This window comes from Aspergillus uvarum (assembly GCF_003184745.1).
Source record: "Aspergillus uvarum CBS 121591 unplaced genomic scaffold BO82scaffold_24, whole genome shotgun sequence".
NCBI classification, from domain to species: Eukaryota; Fungi; Ascomycota; class Eurotiomycetes; order Eurotiales; family Aspergillaceae; genus Aspergillus; species Aspergillus uvarum.
Window position 1 is genome coordinate 251,286 of NW_020291321.1, and position 21,237 is coordinate 272,522.

The following is a 21,237-nucleotide window of genomic DNA, read 5'->3' on the forward strand; positions in this document are numbered from 1 at the left end:
GCCACTTGGTGAAGTCAACCACAAACCGACTCGCAGGGCAGCAACATTATGGTCCTTTTAGGTATTACCGCCAGTACTCCAGCTTGCCAGCAAGTGGATGGATGAATCGTAAGGAGAGGAAGAAGGGGCCGTGATAATAGAAGTAGTGGTAGCGGTAATGGTAATGGTAATGGTAATGATAGTGAAAAAGAGCAATAGTAGTAAAAGTAAGTAACAGCCGCAGAAGAACAAGAATAAATGGACCCAAAACAATAGCTGCCTTGGTAGTTCCCTGAAACCGACGGAATGGACGGATAGAAACAAGCAAGCAAACAAGCAGGAATTCAAATCCTACCGAAAGAGAAAGGAAAAGACAGAAGAGGGGGGAGAGGAGTCATCTGAGATAAATATGAAGCCCGAACGTTTATTGTCCGGTCCGGTCAAGGAAGCAAGAGCTTCAAGCCGCTGATGACTGCAAGAAGGTCCGATGATGAGCAGCCACTCAGTGCACCACCCTGCATGATGATTTGCCTCTTGACTATTTGGGATCAATGATGACTGATTATCCGCCCCCGGTGAGCGTCACTCCATGGTTCATGGCATGGGGGAGAACCGGGCATTCTCGAAAGTCTGCCATTTTCTTCTTCCATCTCTGCATCTCTGCGTGTGGTCGGTAGTAACCGGTCCGAGTAAGGGGATCATCGAGATGCCGTTCAACCACAGCTTAGGACGAATCAATTCAGATCTATGCGCGATCGATCTTCCATCTGTCCCTTGACATTTTCTTGGATCTGGTGTCAACTTTTTCGTTCCTCCTTCCTTCCACCCATACCATGGAAGACAGGGGCTTTCATTCTGCTTTTCTGGGCAACACCATCTGGCAGTGGTCCCCGCCATACAGGAAGTCTATCCAAACTATACTTACCCCCGGCTCCTCAGCGGTGCTATAGTAATAGTATAGCTTTCTCCCCCCAGGCTTATCCGCTAAGCGCCGCGCGACCTAAAGGTCTACAATTAAGAGCTTCCGGATGATAAGTCCGCCCGCCACACACACCACCACCTTTAGTCCATCCGTTCGTTGCCTTGCCGGCAACTGCACCGGGGTGGGGTTCTCCTCGGCGACCAACGCTATCAACGCAGGTCATTGAGAATGGATGATTGATTGACAGATTCTTGTCGGCGGATGGGGGGTGGATGACTCGATCATTTGTCTGACGATGATGCTATCCACTTGAGCTGCAGGAAGCTGTGACATTTCATCACCGATGTCACCTTTGGGTTGTCGCCTATGGAGTACTAGAGGGGATTTACTTCCCTAGTACTCCGTAGCTCTCGACCGGACCGGGAGTGGACTGATTACTTCCTTAGGAATGTCTCGCTTCTTGAACTGGTTGCCTTGGCTGTCATGGAAAGTAAATTCTCGTCCGTCCGAGTACTGTCCTCCCTTGCCGTGACAGCCACCGGAAATCGGCTCACCTTGCTGAAGAAATTTTTCGACCAGGCATAATTTACAAGTCCTTAGTATGATAAGGGATGCGATTTTGTGACATCACACTTCCGCGGAGGATTTTCAGCTCGTGTTGTTGTGGTCGCGGTCAAAGCCGGATTATCTCAGATGGAAGGGCATAACTTACATAGCCTTGCCCGACTGAGATGATGGTTACTCTGCAGCATACATGAATCTATTTCGGGAGTAGTATAGCCGCATGCCGCATTTACGTACAAGCAAGCCTTCGATGTCGAGTCTTCGCTATATTGTACTGTTTACTGTCGATATCATCCTCAGGCTTTCCGTGCATTCCTAATTTCTTAGTCAGATGCCCTAAGTTGACTACGAGTTGCGCAACAGCCTCCCCCTCCCTCCCCGCCCACTGGATTCGCTTTTATCCCAATTGAATGAAAGTAAGACGCCGATGATGTTGATAATAATGATCCTCGTAAGAAGAAAAAAAAAACCTCTCCCTCCATCGGAAACTAGCGGAATTGCCGGGCTGACCATCTCCTTGCATGTGCACCTCACGAATTTCAGGGCCGCTGAGCATAGTACATACATGGTCGGTGGGGAAGCTCTGTGCCCACACCATATAATGTCTATCTATGACTGCAAGCTACCGACTTTTGCGCGTCATCGCAACAGTAGCCGTGGGGAGGAGAGCGGAGCAGGATAGTCGATCTCCCAAGACAGCTGGTTCGACGGCAGTGACAGCCGAGGGGATCAGTCAGTCAGCTTGAGTTTTTGGCCTTAACGCACGCTCTTGGGGGGGGGCGGGGGGCGGAGATCACTCCATAATGCATTGTTGTTGACTTTTATCAGGAGGAAGGTAAAATACAGCTTGCAGCTGCGCCCGCGGATCGAAACGATATCTCCTGTTGAGCAGCCTCCAATAGTGATAGGGGTGGCCCGTGTAGAATTTACTGATAGACTTTCTTCCTCCCGGCTTCTAGTCCAAAATCCTGCTGCGCAGCCCCCAGTGTCACCATCGGCCGTTTGGGCGATCTAGGGTTGTTGCTTGGGTCGGCAAGGGCGACCTGTGATCAGTGAGGTCGGTCACCTGCAGCAAAAGCTGTGTAAGCGCGATCGCCGGGCCACACGCAGCAGCAGAAGATCCATTGCTCCGGAGTAAACCACGCCGTGGAAGAGATAAACACTACGGCGTACTCAGTATACGACATGATCGCCCTTTCAACGCGATCAACATGATTGCACGAGCGGAGGTCCTCAACCCCCTCAGAGAGATGCATCTGATATTCACTCATGCGGAGAAGAGGCACCCTATCATGGTGGGGTTGGGTTGGGGATGGGGGCAGATAGGAGGGGCAAAGGCAAGAGGGGTTTCAGAAACTGTCGAAAAGTCAAAAAAGAGAATGCCCACCGCCGTTTCTCTCTACAGCACTGCATGTGAAGCTGGGATGAAGCGCAGGCGATAAGTTCTTACGTACCTTGTTAATACCAGTGGTGAGTTAATGTCTGTGCTTACCTTATCGCGATAACCCTGGGTGGTCGCTCAAGCCCTCATTGAGCAGTACTATGCAGTGCTCCTGGACCTGCTCATAACACCCAGTAAAGTCCACCTCTTGCCATCCACGGAAAATCCCGCATACTCCTACTGCAACACATGGTGGGAAGGAGCCCGAAATGTCAATTGAAAGCCCGTAGATAAGTTTTAGAGGAGGTTTTCCGGAAAATCAGAACTCAATGCAAGCGCTAGTTAAGTGTCGGCGATCGACGGGGCAAAGGGAGCGATGACATCATTTGGCATCGAGTGTCAATGGGATCGCGCCATTGAGGGGGGCAGAAGTGGAGGAAGGGAAAAAAAATTGGAGAAGGGGAAGGAAGGGGAAGGGGAATGGAACAGAAGTTGGCACGTGGCAAGGCAGCATCTCCCTCATGCCTGAGGCATGAAGCGCAGTTTTTCAATCTCAAATCACGTGATATGAAGCATTCTCGGCCAAACCAAAGCTCCGCGTCCGACCCCCCCTCTTGGTTTAGCGCGCAACAGGCAGCGGAAAGGCACGTCCGAAGGGCCTCTTCCTCCAGTACGATCTGCCCTTACTCTGTTTGGTGTCCCCCGTTCCCTCCTTCCATTCACTCCAACCGGTCGCTCGCTGTCCGTCACGATGGCCCGCAAACTTCGAGCGGCTGCGCAAGCAGCAGCTCAATCAATGAGTATGATATCTCCTCTCTACCTTTCCCGTTTCTTCTTCTGCTGCTGCTGCTGCTTGCTAGGGCGTGCGAAATTGAATCCATGATGAGCGCGAATATTGATTTCCGTTTAGGGAATGCCGCACCTCCGCTCCCCGATGCCTCTGACGAAGAGATGATCGAAGCACCGCCGTCGCGTGGCTCCTCGCCTGCTATGCCAGATCCTGGGGATGCGTCGGACAAGGATCCGGATGTGGAAGGTCCAACAGACCCGGTTCAGGAAGACGAAGAGGCGGCAACACCTGCACAAGATTCCAACGCGCCATCACGGGGCGAGACACCAACTCGCATGGGAGGTCGCATCTCAGCCATCCCGCGCAAGCGTCGCATAGGTCGCCCCCCCAAGAACCGTCCCCCGGACTGGGATGCGCCTGACGACGGTTCCGCCCCCGCGCCGATTCATGTGAGCACGCCTGTCAAGAGGAGACGAGGACGACCTGCTGCCAGCGGTGGACGTTGGGCGCGTAATCGCGGACCGTCGCATGTTACGCAGGTTCCAATCGACAAGGAAGGAAACATGATGGATGTCATCGACGATGAAGTAGCCCTGCCCGACGACCCGGAGGGTGAGACGAAGGTCGACAAGTGCGGAAATCTGCTGGGTGGCCGAGACTACCGAGTTCGCGTATTCACACTTCTCAACCGTGGAGACCGGAAATACATGTTGTCTACGGAGCCGGCCCGCTGCATTGGGTTCAGGGATTCATACCTGTTCTTCCAGAAACACAAGTTCCTGTACAAGATCATCATCGACGATGACGCGAAGCGCGATTTGATCGAAAGAGAAATCATCCCTCACTCCTACAAAGGTCGAGCTATCGGTGTGGTCACTGCCCGGTCCGTGTTCCGCGAGTTTGGCGCCAAAATTATCGTTGGAGGTAAGAAGGTCGTCGACGATTATCATACTCAGGCAGCGAGAGAGCGGGGAGATGTGGAAGGTGAACTCGCTGTCCCCGAGGATAGACTCCCCGCCCCGGGAGAATCTTATAACAAGAACCAGTATGTCGCATGGCATGGAGCCAGTAGCGTCTACCACACTACCACACCCGCAGCGCCCTTGCCCACGGGTAAGGTGGTGGATTCGAAGAAGCGCAAGGTCACAGTCACAGGCGACAATTGGATGCTTGAGCACGCTCGCGAAGCAGGGTATGTGTTTTCTTTTCTCTGACTTGGCTAATTGGACAATACTGATTGTATGGATACAGCAACTTCAACAGCCTTCTCTCCCAGACCCGTCGCATGAATCTCGATGGTCAATATGATATCCACACCAACCTCATGCAGTACCCAAAGATCATGCAGCCCTCTCATGCTCGCTGGGAGCGTGTACCGCCTCCTGACCCGCGCCTTGCGAGTCGACTGGCACAGGGAATGTCGACACTCAGGTTGACGAATGGTAAAGACGCCAATGAGTCAAGCGTTGTGGCGGATCAGGAAGCCGATGAGTCGATGAATGACGCTAGCGACACGACGGCAGTAGCAGCAACCGAACCGACCGACCCTGAAACCACTACCATCTTTTCCTCTGTCCCCATGGCTCTCTCTCGTCGCTTCGCCATCCACGATGTCCATTTTGAAACCGCTCCGTATTCAGGTCTCGGGGTCCCCGGCCCGGACGGTGATGTCCACGATGTCGGCTCCAATGGATTCCTCAGCGTCGCGGATCCAAAGAATGCCGAGTTCATGAGCCCCGAAATCCTCGCGGAGCTCCCCCCTGACTGCCAGGAAGCTCTTCTTGATGCCGCCGCAAATGAACTGCATTGGAAGTCGAAATGGGCCAGCGAGGCCACTGACGGAGCTCGTAGCAATCCGCTCAAGAGCTACGCCTGGTTCCCTTGATGTGTGGCACGCTCTTCTTCCCCTTCCCAGGGCCAATCCTGCAGGCAACCCAAATAGCTAGCTATTCTGAGCCATGCTCCATCACGTTTGGAGAGCATTGCAAGGAACAAGCTGCCCGGGGACGGACGAAAAGTATTACGATAAATGTTCCTTTTCCGACTACTGATTATGCAACGGCGTCTTCTTTTCCCAGGTCTCCTTACATATCCAAGTGTTCATCCTTTCGCTCACAAATTCGATCCAATTCGGCACAGGGACGGCGGTGTCAGGTTTCCACGCGTTCTTACGGATGGTTCTTTCATTCCCCCTTTTTCACCTCCTTTTTTTTATTATCATTTTGCAGAAGGGTAACATCTCCTTGGAGTTGGCGCTTTCCGATTCATATCAATCGATCAATTGGGTCCCCTGAAATGTGTATTAATAGCTTTCTTAATCTGATAGCTGAAGCTTGACTTGCGTCGTCTTTACTCTTTTTGGCCCTTGGGTAGGGAGATTCCTTTCGATACGTATCTGCCTACCCTCGCATGGGAAAGGTCTGTTGAACGGGAGATGCCTGTTGAATGAGAGTTGCCTGAGCGTAGACGGCCAGGCAGCGACCTATACTTCATTCCACCTCGGCTCATACTTAGTAATACCTCTCGACGTATCATTCGGCAAAACACCGACCATTCAACCCAAGAAAGAGCAGTCAACAAACAGACGCTGTAAGTATCAAAGGGATTCAACCTTAGCATTTAGCATAATTGTAGCTCATACTTCAAGAGCTCCGAGATAAAGATCTTCCAGATGGTCGAGCTGAGCTGACCGACCGACCCGCATCCCCGACCCGTCACCGGATCAACTGCCCGAGGTGCCATGGACCGTTCGCCAGCTGGGTTTGGGATCTGTAGTACAACCCGATAAGGCAGAATGAGAACACCTCTAGGCTCCAGCATGATGACCCCTGATCTGTCTTGGTTTCGGCCAGAAGAGCGGAGGTTTTCCGGGGACTCAATACATATAAGCGCACGGGCATTGAAATTAATTCAGTGGATTTAGACAGTAGTCCATAGTATCTAATTGTAGACATTGATTCATTCATTCCATTTCCATCATGCGAATGTAGTAGTAGTAGTAGTAGTAGTAGTAGTAGTAGCGGTGGTGGTAGTAAGTGGTAGTGGTAGTGAGAAAAAAAAAATGGGCAAACGCGGCGCAAACGCGGCTCAACTCCAAGACGCAAAAGAGAGAGAGAGAGAGAGAGAGAGAGAGAGAGAGAGAGATAAGAAGTGTGTGAAAGAGCAAAGCAGACACAAAAAAAGGCGCAAGGGTAGACGGCACGGAATATTCTTAAGGTACGGGGGACAAGATGAAAGCAAAGAAAGGAGGTGCACAGCGCCCCCGATCCCCAATTATCCCATGGCCATCTCGGCGCGAAGCTTTTCCAGCTCTGCTTCCTCGTCGTCTTCCTCGATGTGCGTGGGTTGAGTTTTGACTAGAGGTTGAATGTTGTTAGCATTTTAAACTTCCAGAGATTGAGCTTGGTGGGGAGATAAAGGGGAAGTGAACTCACGTTCTCCGTTGGCCGCGGCGGGTAACCGGTTGAGCTGATCTGCCACGGGCACGGTGCCGGTCTTGAGCATCCGCTCGTCCATCGCCTCCTGCTCCAGACCCTCGAGCTCCGCCTCCAAATCGGCCTCGTCCGGTTGTTCGGTGATGGAGCTGCTTGTGATGGCCTGGGCGATCTCTTCGCTGAGTTGGTGCTGTTCGCGGAGTTTGTCCCTGTAAAAGTCCCCAGCCAGATATGATTAGCCCCGTCTGCGCTGCCACTCCAACCATAATCTGTTTAGATACGTACATCGTCTCATCCACCTTGTCGATGGTCATCGAGCCATGGATCTGCGTCATCGCCGCACCGGCCGCCTTCATAGCATTGAGAGTCTCCTGGTTGATGTTCGCCGCCTCGATCGAGTAGATCTGCTGTTCGAGCTGGACGATCTGCGCGGTCGTCTGCTCGAGGTTCTTCTCGTGGTTCTTCTTCCGTCGCAGGGCGTTTTTGGCCGCTGTATTTAGTTCTGTGTATCAGTCTCTTCTGTGTTGATGTTTATTGTATCACCCCCGCCACCGTTTCCCCGGACACACACACACACACATACACGGTGGATTCATAGGAAAGAAAACAACATACCGGTCTTATTCGTCGTCACGTTCTTCCTCGCAATCGCATCCTGCTCGTCCATCTGGCTTTCGAGATACTTCTCGCGCTTCTGAAGCATGTCCAGCTGCTCGCGGAGCATCAGGATCGCCTCCTTGGGCGCATCTTTCCGCTTCTGAGCGGCCGCTCCGCCGAACCAGGACCACATTGTTGATAAGGTCTATGTGTGGGAAGTAGAGGGTCTAGAATGTGTGTGGGGGGAAGAGCAAGAAACCCTATCAGCGGCTGCGTCTCACGCCGGATCCGCAGTATAAAAGCTCGAGAGGTGAGGGGATTGTTGGGGGAGAGCGGCGAGTTCCCTAGGAGTGGGATGGAAGGCGGTCGAGGAGGTGTGAGTGGGATGAGGTCGCAATGAGTGGATCTCACTCGATCGGACCGGGAGTTGGTGACGGGAGATGGGAGGTGGAAATCTGCAAGTCTGCCTGAAATGAACAGAAGACCAAATACAGGACAGTGTCTAGAGTTAAAAGCCGGTGCAGGAGGCAGAGAAGGCAACGAACTCAAGTTGGATGATAACCCGCCTGCTTTTGGTTTTCCCCTCGTTTGGCCCTATGACATACGCGCTAAGCCTATCGGGGAGGGCACTGTCACGTGCCCACGTCATTCCCGCTCCTTCGATGTCTTCTTCTGATTTCCTTCCCGCATCAACTTATCTAAATCCACCGACTATGTATGGCACGAAGAAATCTCAATAACCGTCCGAAGGGATGAACGGCCCCCTCCCTTCAGCCCGCAGTTTTCTCGCGGATCTTCCCTTCCACCCGTTTGATTCGAAGGTCCGATTTCTCGGTTGGTGCGTCGGAACGTTCCCTGATATGCAAACACTATCCTATCCCCATGTAGAATTTATATAGATCCGTGCCGTTCATTTGCGTTCCTATTGCACCTCGCACGACCTCACCTCAACCGTAGAAGCAGAAGCTAATTCAAGTCATCAGCGTGAGAACATACCTGATCCGAACAGGCCACCTCGTCCTAGAGCACAACTATCCCCACCGTAAACCCCCGCAAGAGCCAGCCTCAGTGTTGGTCGACGTCAATGCCGTGCTAGAATCGGTCACGGCCGAGGAAATGCGCGTGGGGGCGTGGGTGACTGTGCTCGGGTATGTGAGAAGAAGAAAACCAAGTCAAGATGCCGATGATGCTGGCCCGGCCTCTGTGTTTCCGACTATCTACATTGAAGCTGTGCTGGTGATCCCGGCGGGTGCTGTGGCGTTGGGGGAGTATGAGCGGATTCTTCGGGACTCCTTGGAGATCGAACGGCGAGTGAGGAGCGCGGGTTGACGTGAAAGTGGGTGTGGAGGTGATGGAGTATCACATCCAATCTCAGCATCTACGTATGCCTTGATGATCAGAGCCATGCTCTGGAAGTCTGAACATTGCACTCTGGTTTCACAGTAGGTAGGGGTCATAGTGTAAGTTTGAACCATACACCTGAAGCGCCAATTTTCGGTTTCAGTCATGCACAGCCTTTTCTTCTTTTAAGGAAACACATGAGTCTATGATTGTTTCTCCAATTCATGCCTAAGTCTCAATGCGAGAAAAGCCCTTTCCCATTCAAACCTCCATCTTTGTTTTCTCAGACACAGCCCCCCTCTCACCTCGTTGCATTTGACGCTTTCGTTTCATTTCCAAATGCTTCTTGTCCTCCTGCATCCGCCGAATGAGAGTACTCCTCTCTCGGATCTTGTATCCATACTTATAGAACACGAACGGAATCGGGACAATCAGAACCTCCAACAATCCCAGCAACGTACCAGACCAGTTCGGCCCGATGCCCGAGTACATGTACGTCCCCACCAGAGGCAACACGCCGCCCAGGATACTTCGAATGACCGAGTTACCTGCCATGGCCGACGCCGCATAGACGCCATAGCTGCCCGCGAGATAATTTGTCGCATAGATGAAAACCCCCGTGTTACCTGCACCGAAGGGGATTCCTGCGAGGATCGGGACAATCCAATGGACTGAGGCTGGAGAGCCGGTCCACGCAAACCAGAGCTCCCCCGCGGGGATCAGAAGCGCGGAGATACAGACGATCGACACCATGGCTTCGGGGGCGGGTTTGCCGGTCTCGGGGTCGATCTTGTGGCTGTTGATCATGCGGCGGATGAGCGGTTCGCAGGCAATAGTGATCAGACATCCGGTACCGATGCCTAGGAAGGCCAGGCCGGACAAGCCGAGAGACCAGCCGCGGATCTGACGGAAGACAATGGGATAAGCTGTGAAACAGAGGTATAGGATGCCATAGACGATGGCAATGTAGATGTTCCAGAAGATACTGTAGAAAATACCACGTAAGTCTCGCGCATCCGGAAAATGTAGTAAGAACGGCTCACCAGATCGGCTCGGTGACGGCCATGACAAATGGACGACTCAGGTTGACCGTCAGCAATTCCTTCAGGCTAGCCTTCTGGTCGTAACGGCACCACCAACGCGATTCACTAGTTTCTTTGCGCAAACGGGCCGCCTTCTGCTGGAGTATAATGGGCCCATAGGTCTCCTTAAGTATGCACGAAAGGACGAGTGCAACCCCTGACAGGATCAAAGCAATCCAATCCATCCAACGCCAGCCCAAGTACTGCGTCACGAACCCTCCAACTATGGGACCGACCACTGCATTTATTGTCAATCTTTTCTGATCTCTAACTCTCAGATCGAAGAATGCGCATACCTGGACCATTGAGGGGACCGATACTCCAAATCGACATTGCCAGCGCGCGCTGATCATCGTGCGATATATCCGCAACCATTCCTGGCGCCGTTGAAATCATCACACTACCAAAAAGCGCTCCAATAAAGCGGCACACAATCAAGGTGGCTAGATTCTTGCTGACTGCGCAGGGGATGATCATGATCGTGAAGATCGCAAGGCAGAAGACAGAAACGGGCTTTCGCCCGTAGAGTTCACTCAAGGGAGCCATGAACATAGACCCGATGGCAAGCCCAATCAGGTACATGGTCAGTCCCAGAGTGACCACTGTGCTTGAGGCGCCAAACTCGGCGGCAATTTGCGGAATACCGGATGTGTAGGAGGTCGAATAGAGGACTCTGGTATTTAAGAAAGAGGAACGTCAGTCCTGGGGACGTGGCAATTCCTGGATGTAGGGAAGGATGGTTACAACTTACATGATTAGAGTGTTATACGAAAGAAAGAACATCGCCATGGCTTTGTATCCGAGGGACCAGTTCTTTGGATTGGTCCTATCGAGTTCATCCTCCCAATCGACCTCATAGTTCGGGTCGGTAGTCCCAGTAGTGCCAATCGACGTTACTTTTCGCGCTAGTGAGGGTATCGAAATGCGCGATGTCCTCGTATTGATGTTGGCCAGAGCCTCTATCTGATCGACCGTCTCGTCGGAAGACGTTGTTTCAGCAATGGAGTGGGCATATCTCGTGGTGGTCTCCTCCTCGCTAGGACGAATGCTTTTGTGGACATCTGGAGGAGGAGTCTGCGGGGACGACATGATCTTTGCTGGCTGTTATGACAGCCGAGGCACCGGTGTGAGTCCGGTATATGACGTGCAAAACTAGAGACTTGCTCTGTATAGCTTTGTATTAGATATTAAGACTAGGAATGAGGTTCCATGAGCTGAGTGGTTTTTAAGGCCTTCAGGATGTGGCAGTAAAATTGTTCTCCCGTTTCGTACAATAGGATAGAGGTCGTTAGGAGCTATCACATAGATAGCGTTCAGATTCAGGTCTACCAGGGACCTGGAGGTTCAGCTTGACAGAGCTAAAGAGGTGTGAGGAGTGGCGAGCTCGAGAATAAAAGTCCAGAGGGGCCAGGCACTGGAGCGAGAGCTAGCCCTCTTGAAGGAGTGGGATTGACATGGACAAGGAGTTTTTTTTGAAGATTAGCGGCCCTGGAACTCTTGCTAACTCGGTTGAGGAATACAATTTAGGCTTAAGACTGGCGAGAGAGCAACGAGAGAGTGGGGCGACAATCTGTGCTGATAAGACTTTGGCGATAGATTGTAACTTCTCTATTACTTGACCACCGGTATCGCATGTCAGTATGACTCGACGATCTGGCGCTCATCGCTTGTACCAAGAGGGGGTCTGCAGTAGTTTCGGGATTTGATCGATCGCTACCCTTGTCAGTAGGGTAGGTCAGGTTCCTTTGCATAGCAATATTCCCAGGATGCCAGATTGGTGCTCCTGCTTCGATCCCCGGTTTTACCCCAAATCATGATGGAGCTCATATGAGTACGTACGTAGTCATAAACATTAAACTCATGGGTCATCCCCGTGGAGAGGTGGACACTGGACACAATCTGGATTCTGGAGAATCGAGTGATTAACACCCACCACATACATGCAATGACTGGAAAAGCAAGCACGTTACAGTCATTTACAGGCACGAGCCAATCAACGGACCGAGACAGAGATCGCAGGCCGGGTCTGGTTTGCCGCCCGTGCCGGTTTGCCGATCGACCTACAGGCGTCGAATGGTTCTTATTTCGAGGTCTTGCTCGGTGTCCAAGGTTAATATGAGTCCTCCGCATGTTTGGGCCCTCAATTGACGATCACGAGTGCTGGTTTGAGAGGATTTCAATACACCTGAGCCTTGGCAATGTCCCGTTGTTGTTGACTCGTCCCATCAAGTTATTCCCTCCATTATGCGGTCCTTGAAGCCCAATGGAGCGCTGGGAAGCTGCGTCAAAGGTGTTTAAAATGTGGGATTTAGTGTGCCAACAAAAGCACCCGGTCTCTATGATCTAGAGCCATGGCGAATGGAAAAAGTATAAGCTGTGCTCTCAAAGGCATCAGCAACTGCCCAGAGTCAGGCTAACAAGATTCGGGACCCACCGAATGAGATATAGAGGGTTCTCTATTTTCTAGACTGGACCAAAGTTAGATAGAGGGCCGACATCATTCATCTCAATCAGCTGGGCTCGGATAATCTCCACAGACTGAATCTCGTCGACGTTCACCACTATCAAACTGAGGATTTGGTGGCCACAGTCGCTGATAGATAGGTGCTGTACTGTACACTGTACGTAGGCACCGGATTGATTCAAGACCTTCCGGAAGATCAAATGGAGTCTCGGACATTTAACCTTGAAGGGACTGACGACCCATTCGTGCTCGGAATCATCCCGAGCAAGAATCCGGCCAATTCGAGGTAGAATCACGTGGGCGCCTGTGACATGGTCTGGATTATTCCGTGCATGCAACAATATTATACTCACCAAGTTCAACATCCCATTTACCATCCCAGTCCCCGCCGCAAAAGTGGTTGAGCAGCAGCTAATGGGGAAGAAGCAATGATCAGGAGCGACATCAGGCAGCTTGGAGCCGTGGTATGATGCGACACTCTTTTCGTTTCAATTATCAATGAAATGCTGAGGATGGTCAAAGCTCACACTCAATGTCCCGCGGACACCGCGGGATAAACAAGCACCGCGCTTGTGAGAGATCGCTCTCCTTTCGACTATCTCACTTCATTCCCAAAGCAAGCTCCATACTTCCAACTTCCAACTTCCAAGACCTCCACTCCTTAAGAAAGGTCCGTGACATGCCCGGTAGAATGCTCCGGTCAACCAACGAAAGTCTTCAACTTGTGGATCGCGGCATCGCTTTCTAACCGAGGCGACTAAATTTGGATCCCGTTCGAAGCGAACGCAACGCCCATGGCTCGAACCGCCATGGTGCTGCCCCCGATAGGCTTGTCGCTCAGGGACACGGCTCGATGTATTGGAATTAAATATCTACCTTGCCTCGAGCTCTTTTCCAAACTGACCATTTCTTGGAGTCATGGACCCTATATCGCCCATCAAATAGAGTCAAATCCGCCACCTTTGCGCTCAGTATAGCCCGGGTTTGGCCATGCTTCCTGCATTAGTCGCCGTGTCCGGCCTGACCTTCCTCTACCTCTATCATGTCAATCGAGGCATGACTGAGGTTCCAAAGGAAGTCCGCCGCCTGTCTTCTCACCGCTGGACAGTCGAAGAGATCAAGAACGCCTACGAGGATGCGATTCGTAACCCTGTGGATGTCGAAAGCAGGCTGCCTCCCAAGCAGAATCGTCGCTATATTGTAATTGGTGGATCGGGTATGTCTATAGCCCTGAGCTGCCTGCAGAAAATGTCCCGACTGCGGATGCGCTGCGAACGATAGCTGCCATGCCAAGGGGGCTCCCGGCTACAAAAAGCACCTTCTAACACATGCTAGGACTTGTCGGAAACTGGATTGTCACACATCTGCTTGCTCGCGGCGAGAACCCGGCCGCTATTAGGGTTCTAGACCTCCAACCACCTCGTCGCGAGATTCTCGACCAGGGCGTCACGTTCTTCAAGACCAACATTGTCGACGAGGAGGCCGTATCGAGCGCTTTCGCGCACCCATGGCCTGAAGTCGTGGCAGCCCTGCCGTTGACCGTGTACCACAACGCGGCAGTCATCCGGCCCGCCGAGCGTCACAAAGCTTTCCTATCACGGTGCCGCAACGTGAACGTGACCGGCACCGTCAACTTGCTGAAAGCTGCCAAGAAGCACGGCGCAAGCTGTTTCATCTCCACCTCATCGGGCTCCGTCGCTCTGCGCAGTGGCTCCTTCTGGCTCCCTCCCTGGCGGAAGACCCCCAGACACATGGTCCAGGTAATCAGCGACGCGACCCCTCTGCCGCAGGAACACTATGACTTCTTCGGCAACTACGCCGTCTCCAAGGCGGAAGCCGAGTCCCTCGTTCGCGCCGCGGACGATCTCGAATCCAACTTCCGCACCGGCTGCATCCGACCCGCGAACGGCATCTACGGCATCGGGGAAGAAACCAGCGCAGGGGTGACAACGATGTATCTGAAGACCGGTGGAGACGTCAGGTGAGTAGCGCTCCCGCTCCCTCCGCAATATCCCCTAAACAATCCGCCCCCCTAACCTCTTTCCACCCTCCGTAAAAAGCTGGATCTACCCGGTGGTCCAAAACTTCGTCAACGCGGAGAACGTCTCGATCGCGCACCTGCTCTACGAACAGCGCCTCCTCGAGCACACGGCCACCCCCGCACAGCTCCCCAACATCGGCGGACAGGCCTTCCTCGTCACCGACCCCAACCCGGCCATCGCCTTCAGCGACCTCTACCTCCTGCTCCAGACCCTGGCCAAGACCCCCGTCAAGTTCCCGCGGGTGCCGGCGATCCCCTTCTTCCTGCTCTCCTACCTCGTCGAGTGGTACTCCCTCCTGCAGCATCTGTATTTACCCTGGTTACTCCCGCCGGTGCCGAGCGACCTGGCGCAATTGCAGCCGGGTCTGTTCGCGATCTCGAACGTGCACGTCATCGCGGATGATTCGCGGGCGCGGAGGAGCCCCGCGCAGGGCGGGCTGGGGTACGCGCCGCCGATCGAGACCCTGTACGGGATGTGCAAGCAGCTCGAGGACTGGAACCGGCGGGCGGATGTGAAGGCGGCGGAGGCGGCGGCGAAGAAGGGGATGGTGAGTGTTTCGGAGGGTGGAGGGGTGGATATTAATCTGGTGGTGCCTCCGACGAAGTTGTAGGTTGTCGTGTCGTGGAGGGGCGGCAACTGTACAGTACACATATATACATACTTCACTTCGGAATCTGTACATATACACATGAGTCTACTACAATTATATGGCGAGCGTCCACCTCTACACGAAAGATATCAAGATAATCAACCCAGCAACATATTTGATCATAAATAGGAGGATGAACATATATTTAACAGCATACAAACAAAAACCACCCTCACAAACCTCCCAAAACCATCCCTCGCCATCTTGACCAACAAGGCCTACAGCCTGGACAACCCCTTCGTCTCCCCCGGCGCATGATACTCAGGCACCTTCATCTCCAACGCCGCCCCGCGATACCCCAGATCCTCCGCCGTCAACACCGCACATTTTTCCCCGATCAGCAAAGCCGTCTGAAGTCGCCCAAAGATGTCAGCTGTGGAACCCCACTCAAATGAAAACAGCCACCGTGAAACCTTTGCTAAAAGTGCATGACACGCCGGGGGGGGGGGAAGGAAAACGTACACTATAGGTATTACACCCCACGTTATCCGGACAGATGGACAGATCCGCGACCTTGAGGCCTTGCACGCCGTGGACGTTCAGGCGCTCGTCGACGACCCCACCCTGCGGCGCGAGGGCGTTGCCGGCCCGCGGGGCCATGCTGCAGGTTCCGAGGGAGTGCCAGGTTGTTTCGACGTGACGTTGGACTTTTACGAGACAGATCAGTGTGGGGTTTTCGTTGAAGTCTTGTGGGAGATAAGTGGTTTGGGAGGGGGAAGGGGGGTTATAGAAAGAAAACGTGGGAACAAAACGCACCCCATTTCTCAATATGCTCGATATCCTTGGTCGTGTACTTGAGCTCGTCCCGGGTGTCCTGCTTGTTGGAATTGAGGAAGGTGGTCGTCGGCGAGGTGCCGGGTTCCAGCGGGGCGGACCAGGAGCCTGTGTGGTTGGTTGTCGTGGTTTAGTATTTCCTCTGAGCTTCGTGGTAGAAGGGGGGCTGCTTACCGTGCTGGATCCCCGCGGTGAGATGGTTGGGCCCCGCGTAGGCCTTGGTGGTGGCCAGGTCGAGGTCGAAGGCGCGCGCCGGCGAGTCGTACGGGAAGTGCGGGTGCATGCCCGTGACCTCGCCGGCGTAGGCGTGCATGCGGCGCGCGGTCTCCCGGGACTTGATGTAGCCCCAAACCATGGGGGCCATGTCGCGTTTGTCGTTCATGAAGCCGGCGTCGAAGTCGGGGCTTTCGTAGGGGTCCGCGGACTGAATGTGCGTGAAGCCCCGGGAGAAGGGGTATTCCTGGTCCCAGAAGAATGAGCATGATGGGAGGGAGGGTGGCTAGATGCACTGGGGTAGGTAGGTAGGTAGGGCAGTTGACTTACCAGGAAGTGGAACATGGTGAAGAACTTGCCAGGGGGCATGAGCATGTGGTCGCCGAACCAGCTGAAGTGGATCGTTAGACAGGGAGTCAAAAAGAGCTTGAGAGAGGAGGGGAAACTCACCCAGCGATGACGGAGTAATGCATCACAGGCTTATCGGGCTTGTTCTTGAAGTAGCTCTCCCAGCCCTTGTAGAAGTCATTGGTCGGCCAGGTCTTCATCTCCTCCAGTTCCTTGGGGGTGGGCCGAATCTTCACGCCGGCTTCGATGCCGTTCGTCGCTAGCGGGCCGGTTCCTTTGATGTTCCATTCGTCGAAGACTTTCTTCTGGACTTCGGGGTCTCCGCGCACGAAATCATCGAAGGACTCGACGTCCGGCTTGGCTCGGTAGACGGAGAAGGTCAGATAGTGGTCTTGGAAGTTGCGGCCAACGCCCGGTAGATTCACCAGGGGCTCGACGCCAGCCCGGCGAAGCTTCTCGGGGTCCCCGACGCCCGATCGCTGGAGAATGAGCGGGGAGCTGAGGGTGCCACCGCAAACGATTATCTGCTTGCGGGCCTTGAAGACCCTCCGCGGTGGGTTGTGGCCTGCCAACGGCTTGGTTGGAACCGTTGCGACTCCAACTGCGCGGCCGTTCTCGATGATGACCTTGTCAATCTTGGTGTTGCATTTGAGGTGTAAGTTCGAGTATTGGGATCGGGTGCTGTGGACGTAGGCGTGGGCGGAGTCGCTGCGTCGCCCTGGTGAAGATTGCCATTGGCATCGGTGTAATGAATCAAATGGGGAATAGACTCGTACCAGTATCGCGGTTAATCCATTTCAGCCAGTGTTCGGCCCCGTGGCTGAGCAAGCGAGTTAGTATGAGATTGTGATATACAGTGGGAGTAACTGACGCGGTCTTCAAATCCTGCAAGTCATCGGTGATCGGAATGTCCTGCGATTCGGCCGCTCGGAGGAAGTCCTGCATGATCGGGTAGGTGTAATTTCCGAACGAGACCTTGATGGGCCCTTCGAAGCCATGAAGGTCGCGGTTGTTGCACGCACGTTGGTAGGTCTCGTGCTTTCTCATCAAGGGCAGGAGTTCGTCAGTCTTCCAGCCGTCAGACTCCCAGTCGTCGTAGTCGGAAGCAGATGCACGGGTGTACATCTAGAATAGTCATCAGCTATGACGGATGTCAACGTCCACAATAAGGCATGCATACCATGAAGTTGATAGAGCTACCACCCCCCAGAACATGAGCACATGGCACGACGGCGCGCCGTCCATCGAGCCATTCTGAGGGTCGGGAATAGTAGAACGAGGCTGTCTTGGAGTCCAGCTTCATGTTTCGGGGATAAATCCCCGGGCGGTAGACCCTGAGACACGGTTGGTAGTGCTCTGACCACAAAGAGTGTGAGGTGAGGACTTACCATGGGTTGTTCAGATTGTCCTCGCCGGCTTCGATCAGCAGGACTTGAAGATTGTGGTCAAGGTTGGCGAGGCGGCCGGCCACCACACACCCAGTGCTTCCACCGCCACAGACGATAATATCGTATTCATCGGGGATGGTCATGGCTGCGATGCAATGCGGTGCTTTCTGGACAGTATAAGATGCTCCCCGGGCATGGAACAGAAATGAAAATCAATCCTTGACGGCCATGGATGCCCAACAAGTTTATATAGCCCACTCCCGGCCTACAACTGGAATCTATCAAGGCATCATGACCAGACACGACAGGCGAGAATTTCACAACAGACAAAGTCCGTCTCCGCACGAATCGTCCATGACCCCGCATACGACTCCTTGACCCTCCATGATCAAGACAGGCATTGACCTCCTGCAGCCAATCAGTATGCCGCCTGAGTCAGGGTACTGCTATAGTCGACGATGGTTATTAACTTGGATGACTCTTGAATGAGTGGTTTGAGAAGAGAAAGTTGGGGTATGTGGTTGGAAACAAAGAGCTTCCCCGCATACAAAGAGGGGGCGATGCATTCATCATGCAGTAAAAGGCCCAGGGATACGATTAGGCAAGGGTAATAGTATGGGAGTAATAGTATGGAACATGAAACCAGAATGCGGAGGCACCCGTCATACTTATATTATCTAAGATAGTCCATAGAAAACCGTCTTTGTCTGCTTCGATGAGAACAAACGCAGACGGAAGGCAGGAGAGCACAAGCTTATGATCGGCAATCGATACCTGGACGATGCCGCGACCAGCAAATTTCCATTGCAATTGCAATGAAGTTGAACAAACAGCTAGACAGTCGTGGGAGGTATGGATGCAGTAGCCGACGATGTGCCGGAAGGATTGGCACGAAGGATTTTGCGGGGGAGCAGTGGACGGGAAAATATAAGTAGCAATCCTGGCAATAGTGGGGGGTTTTATGCGGAGCTCGTGTTGTGGGTTGCTTTGAGCTGACGGGCTGATATCATGGATCGAAGTTCCAGACGCCGGAAGTGTTCGAGGTTGTGGAGGTGAGGTACTGGGCAGTGTACAGTACAGTAAAGTTGAACTGTAGTAGTGCGGGGATCGCCAGAACCCAGAGCGTTTCCCCACCTCCAGCTGCAATGCATTGCCACCGTCAGTTGCTCGGCGCCAATTAACCATTTTCCCCCAATGAACCCTCGAACTTGGAGCCCTGCTATCATGATAGAGGATCTGCCCTGTTTGTGAGATATGGCTCTGTCCTCCTCCTTTTCTCATTCAAGGCTGCGTATGCTCCAATGCACGGGAGCGGAGAATCCTTCTGGAGGCCCACCACCATTCGAGACATCGAGTAGCACTCCCCAAAAAAAGTACTTGTTCCTTGTCCATCCGGCCGAATCAGTGCGCCGCGATACCCCCTCCCCCGGCCGTCTGCTCTTTTCAAAGTTGATCTAAAATCCTTGAAGGATGAGGGCCATTACCGCGCGTGCTGCTGCGCCAGCTGGCGTCTCTGCTCCAAGATCTGCATGCGCAGACCCTCTGCAGCCAACTCCACATCGAGGATCGCGCCCACCCCGCGTTTCCAAGTCTCCTCCAATCCTTCCAGCTCGGCCTGATTGGCTTCCTGGGCCCTCTTCCTCTCCTTGTTGACCGACTCCGCAGCCTCCTTGGTCTCGGCCAGTTCCTTTTCTAGGCCGCGGAGGATCTCCTCCAGCTGCGAGTTGCCAATCAGCCACGCGTTCTTCCCGTTCTCCTCCAGTAGCGCCAGGTTGTCATGTCGCATGGACAGGTGGGAGCTGGCCGTGTAGGCCTTCTGCAGTGTCCGGCGCCACTCCCCGAGGTCAGGGGATCCGTCCGATGCTCTTGCGGGCGGCTCGGGGGCCTCGTAGCGTGATAGGTCAATTCCCCCAGTCAAGGGCAATCCGGACGCCTTGCGAGCCACCTCCTGCTGCATGAGGGGGGAGAACTGGGGGTCGGGGAAAGCGGGGATGGACGGGTGGATGGTGGTCTGGAAGTCGCCCGGGAGCTCTGCGGCAATGAGCCTCTCCGCCGCTTCTCTGGCTGAAGTTGAGGGCTCTGCCTCGATATCTGTGAAGAAGATTCACGCGTGTCAGAAGGAAAATTCTCTGGAGCTCCGGGGGGGCAACTCACATGGCAGGGAGTCGTGCGATTCGTTGATGAGAGGCATTTCTGATGCTTGTGTCTAATCTCTTATGAAGGATGTCAATTACGCCCTGAAAGAGACCTTAACAGGTGTAAGTGGGGATGAATGCGATAATCAAATGTCTCCAAGGTGTACTTGATGGACGCCTTGCCGGAGCTTTTGGCCAAGCCAAGCACAAGGGCGGTAGGAATACCGAGATGACTCAGCGGGTTTCTGCTCAGGCCCACCGCCAAGCGTGGAGGGGAGGACAAAGGTGCGTGTCCTAAGCGATTCCCTGGACTAACAATCTACTCACTCTTGTTGCGGATATCTTCCTTGTGATTTTCTCTGTTTTCGTATTTGAGCTCTTAGGTGGGCACGCGGAAGGATGTCTCATCGAGGTAGAGGACAAGGGCCAGACGCTTACTCTATGCTTGTCTTTTATATTCACAATACCCGATATTGACCATCAACTGATATTAGTATCCTGCAGATGAGACAGTACATCTACCCTCTAACAGTCGTATAGCTTCCACCGGTCTTGATGCTTTCATGCTGCCGGTCTGTGTGTGGCAGACTCTCTTTCAACAAGGTGAATTTCATGAGTGCGTCTAAAGCAGAGTACACTTGCCAATGGGCCCGTCCGCAAAATCGCCTTTCTCTGTCTATCCCAGCAAAAAGAATGTCTACTCTCATTCCCGTCCTTGCTCTACACCTGTTGCACGCGGTAGCTGAGCAGGAAACCTCGGCGCAGTCGCTCTCAACGCGTATCCTACATGAGTACTCTCATGTGGCCCACTAGTCGCTTGTCAAGACCTTGTCCATAATATACGGCTAGACCAAGGACCCGTTCTGGTGGGAGGTGGTCCTTTTCGAATCTCACGGTGGTTTGGCATTCGACCACCAGTGGTATGGGTGTTAAAGATACAGTTCGACTCCCTCAGGGCGGGCCTGCCGATACAGCATAGCCCATCCGGGCTATAAGCGATCTTCGATGGGATAATAGCACTTCCGTCAAGGCACAGAATGTGGGGACTTATTTATATGGCGCTAGACTCTCGAAATGAGACCACTGTGTAGATAGAGAAGTGTGAGTGACGAACACATTAAGAGAGATAGAAAG

At 53.3% G+C, this 21,237-nt stretch overlaps 9 protein-coding genes across 9 annotated transcripts; 4 read left to right on the forward strand and 5 right to left on the reverse strand.

Moving 5' to 3' along the window:
- The first annotated feature begins 3,742 nt into the window (after nucleotides 1-3,742).
- BO82DRAFT_309372 (nuclear localization protein Npl6) lies at nucleotides 3,743-5,985 on the forward strand. The gene is made up of 2 exons (XM_025632349.1): nucleotides 3,743-4,828; nucleotides 4,888-5,985. The coding sequence occupies exons 1-2, from the start codon at nucleotides 3,798-3,800 to the stop codon at nucleotides 5,519-5,521; spliced, it is 1,665 nt and encodes a 554-aa protein (XP_025492352.1). The 5' UTR covers nucleotides 3,743-3,797; the 3' UTR covers nucleotides 5,522-5,985.
- Nucleotides 5,986-6,667: 682 nt separating this feature from the next.
- Nucleotides 6,668-8,201, reverse strand: BO82DRAFT_354016 (ESCRT-III subunit protein SNF7). The gene is made up of 4 exons (XM_025635108.1): nucleotides 7,686-8,201; nucleotides 7,356-7,560; nucleotides 7,071-7,279; nucleotides 6,668-6,992 (listed from the first exon to the last, which is right to left on the reverse strand). Exons 1-4 carry the CDS (start codon nucleotides 7,858-7,860, stop codon nucleotides 6,910-6,912), a joined length of 672 nt encoding a protein of 223 aa, XP_025492353.1. The 5' UTR covers nucleotides 7,861-8,201; the 3' UTR covers nucleotides 6,668-6,909.
- A 174-nt stretch (nucleotides 8,202-8,375) lies between these two features.
- On the forward strand, nucleotides 8,376-9,133 carry BO82DRAFT_68836 (nuclear telomere cap complex subunit Ten1). Its single transcript, XM_025641467.1, has 2 exons — nucleotides 8,376-8,505; nucleotides 8,651-9,133. The coding sequence occupies exons 1-2, from the start codon at nucleotides 8,420-8,422 to the stop codon at nucleotides 8,994-8,996; spliced, it is 432 nt and encodes a 143-aa protein (XP_025492354.1). The 5' UTR covers nucleotides 8,376-8,419; the 3' UTR covers nucleotides 8,997-9,133.
- Nucleotides 9,134-9,269: 136 nt separating this feature from the next.
- BO82DRAFT_364485 (MFS transporter) lies at nucleotides 9,270-11,179 on the reverse strand (the record flags this gene model as incomplete). The annotated part of the gene is made up of 4 exons (XM_025636951.1): nucleotides 9,270-9,993; nucleotides 10,052-10,313; nucleotides 10,387-10,763; nucleotides 10,842-11,179. 4 exons carry the CDS (start codon nucleotides 11,177-11,179, stop codon nucleotides 9,270-9,272), a joined length of 1,701 nt encoding a protein of 566 aa, XP_025492355.1.
- Nucleotides 11,180-13,544: 2,365 nt separating this feature from the next.
- BO82DRAFT_282344 (putative 3-beta hydroxysteroid dehydrogenase/isomerase family protein) lies at nucleotides 13,545-15,206 on the forward strand (the record flags this gene model as incomplete). Its single annotated transcript, XM_025631364.1, has 3 exons — nucleotides 13,545-13,770; nucleotides 13,890-14,535; nucleotides 14,615-15,206. 3 exons carry the CDS (start codon nucleotides 13,545-13,547, stop codon nucleotides 15,204-15,206), a joined length of 1,464 nt encoding a protein of 487 aa, XP_025492356.1.
- Nucleotides 15,207-15,349: 143 nt separating this feature from the next.
- Nucleotides 15,350-18,263, reverse strand: BO82DRAFT_354021 (GMC family oxidoreductase). Its single transcript, XM_025635109.1, has 10 exons — nucleotides 17,969-18,263; nucleotides 17,761-17,914; nucleotides 17,452-17,705; nucleotides 17,357-17,400; nucleotides 16,683-17,298; nucleotides 16,563-16,623; nucleotides 16,194-16,479; nucleotides 16,002-16,127; nucleotides 15,708-15,892; nucleotides 15,350-15,595 (listed from the first exon to the last, which is right to left on the reverse strand). The coding sequence occupies exons 1-10, from the start codon at nucleotides 18,109-18,111 to the stop codon at nucleotides 15,464-15,466; spliced, it is 2,001 nt and encodes a 666-aa protein (XP_025492357.1). The 5' UTR covers nucleotides 18,112-18,263; the 3' UTR covers nucleotides 15,350-15,463.
- A 75-nt stretch (nucleotides 18,264-18,338) lies between these two features.
- BO82DRAFT_68899 (uncharacterized protein) lies at nucleotides 18,339-19,348 on the reverse strand. The gene has a single exon (XM_025641470.1). It carries the CDS (start codon nucleotides 19,247-19,249, stop codon nucleotides 18,566-18,568), a length of 684 nt encoding a protein of 227 aa, XP_025492358.1. The 5' UTR covers nucleotides 19,250-19,348; the 3' UTR covers nucleotides 18,339-18,565.
- A 100-nt stretch (nucleotides 19,349-19,448) lies between these two features.
- BO82DRAFT_401794 (pre-mRNA-splicing factor SPF27 family protein) lies at nucleotides 19,449-20,159 on the reverse strand (the record flags this gene model as incomplete). The annotated part of the gene is made up of 2 exons (XM_025639280.1): nucleotides 19,449-20,059; nucleotides 20,123-20,159. 2 exons carry the CDS (start codon nucleotides 20,157-20,159, stop codon nucleotides 19,449-19,451), a joined length of 648 nt encoding a protein of 215 aa, XP_025492359.1.
- Nucleotides 20,160-20,331: 172 nt separating this feature from the next.
- BO82DRAFT_68885 (uncharacterized protein) lies at nucleotides 20,332-21,040 on the forward strand. The gene is made up of 2 exons (XM_025641468.1): nucleotides 20,332-20,388; nucleotides 20,608-21,040. Exon 2 carries the CDS (start codon nucleotides 20,659-20,661, stop codon nucleotides 20,914-20,916), a length of 258 nt encoding a protein of 85 aa, XP_025492360.1. The 5' UTR covers nucleotides 20,332-20,388; nucleotides 20,608-20,658; the 3' UTR covers nucleotides 20,917-21,040.
- The last annotated feature ends 197 nt before the right edge of the window (nucleotides 21,041-21,237 follow it).

Coding starts and splice junctions, on each gene's coding strand:
- BO82DRAFT_309372 (XM_025632349.1), top strand. CDS start 3,798: ATGATCGAAGCACCGCCGTCGCGTGGCTCCTCGCCTGCTATGCCAGAT. Junction 4,829..4,887: donor GAGCACGCTCGCGAAGCAGG/GTATGTGTTTTC, acceptor GTATGGATACAG/CAACTTCAACAGCCTTCTCT.
- BO82DRAFT_354016 (XM_025635108.1), bottom strand. CDS start 7,860: ATGTGGTCCTGGTTCGGCGGAGCGGCCGCTCAGAAGCGGAAAGATGCG. Junction 7,561..7,685: donor CGTGACGACGAATAAGACCG/GTATGTTGTTTT, acceptor AACTAAATACAG/CGGCCAAAAACGCCCTGCGA. Junction 7,280..7,355: donor GACAAGGTGGATGAGACGAT/GTACGTATCTAA, acceptor GGACTTTTACAG/GGACAAACTCCGCGAACAGC.
- BO82DRAFT_68836 (XM_025641467.1), top strand. CDS start 8,420: ATGAACGGCCCCCTCCCTTCAGCCCGCAGTTTTCTCGCGGATCTTCCC. Junction 8,506..8,650: donor AAGGTCCGATTTCTCGGTTG/GTGCGTCGGAAC, acceptor TCAAGTCATCAG/CGTGAGAACATACCTGATCC.
- BO82DRAFT_354021 (XM_025635109.1), bottom strand. CDS start 18,111: ATGACCATCCCCGATGAATACGATATTATCGTCTGTGGCGGTGGAAGC. Junction 17,915..17,968: donor GACAATCTGAACAACCCATG/GTAAGTCCTCAC, acceptor ACCGTGTCTCAG/GGTCTACCGCCCGGGGATTT. Junction 17,706..17,760: donor GTAGCTCTATCAACTTCATG/GTATGCATGCCT, acceptor TGACTATTCTAG/ATGTACACCCGTGCATCTGC.
- BO82DRAFT_68899 (XM_025641470.1), bottom strand. CDS start 19,249: ATGAGAAAAGGAGGAGGACAGAGCCATATCTCACAAACAGGGCAGATC.
- BO82DRAFT_68885 (XM_025641468.1), top strand. CDS start 20,659: ATGCTTTCATGCTGCCGGTCTGTGTGTGGCAGACTCTCTTTCAACAAG.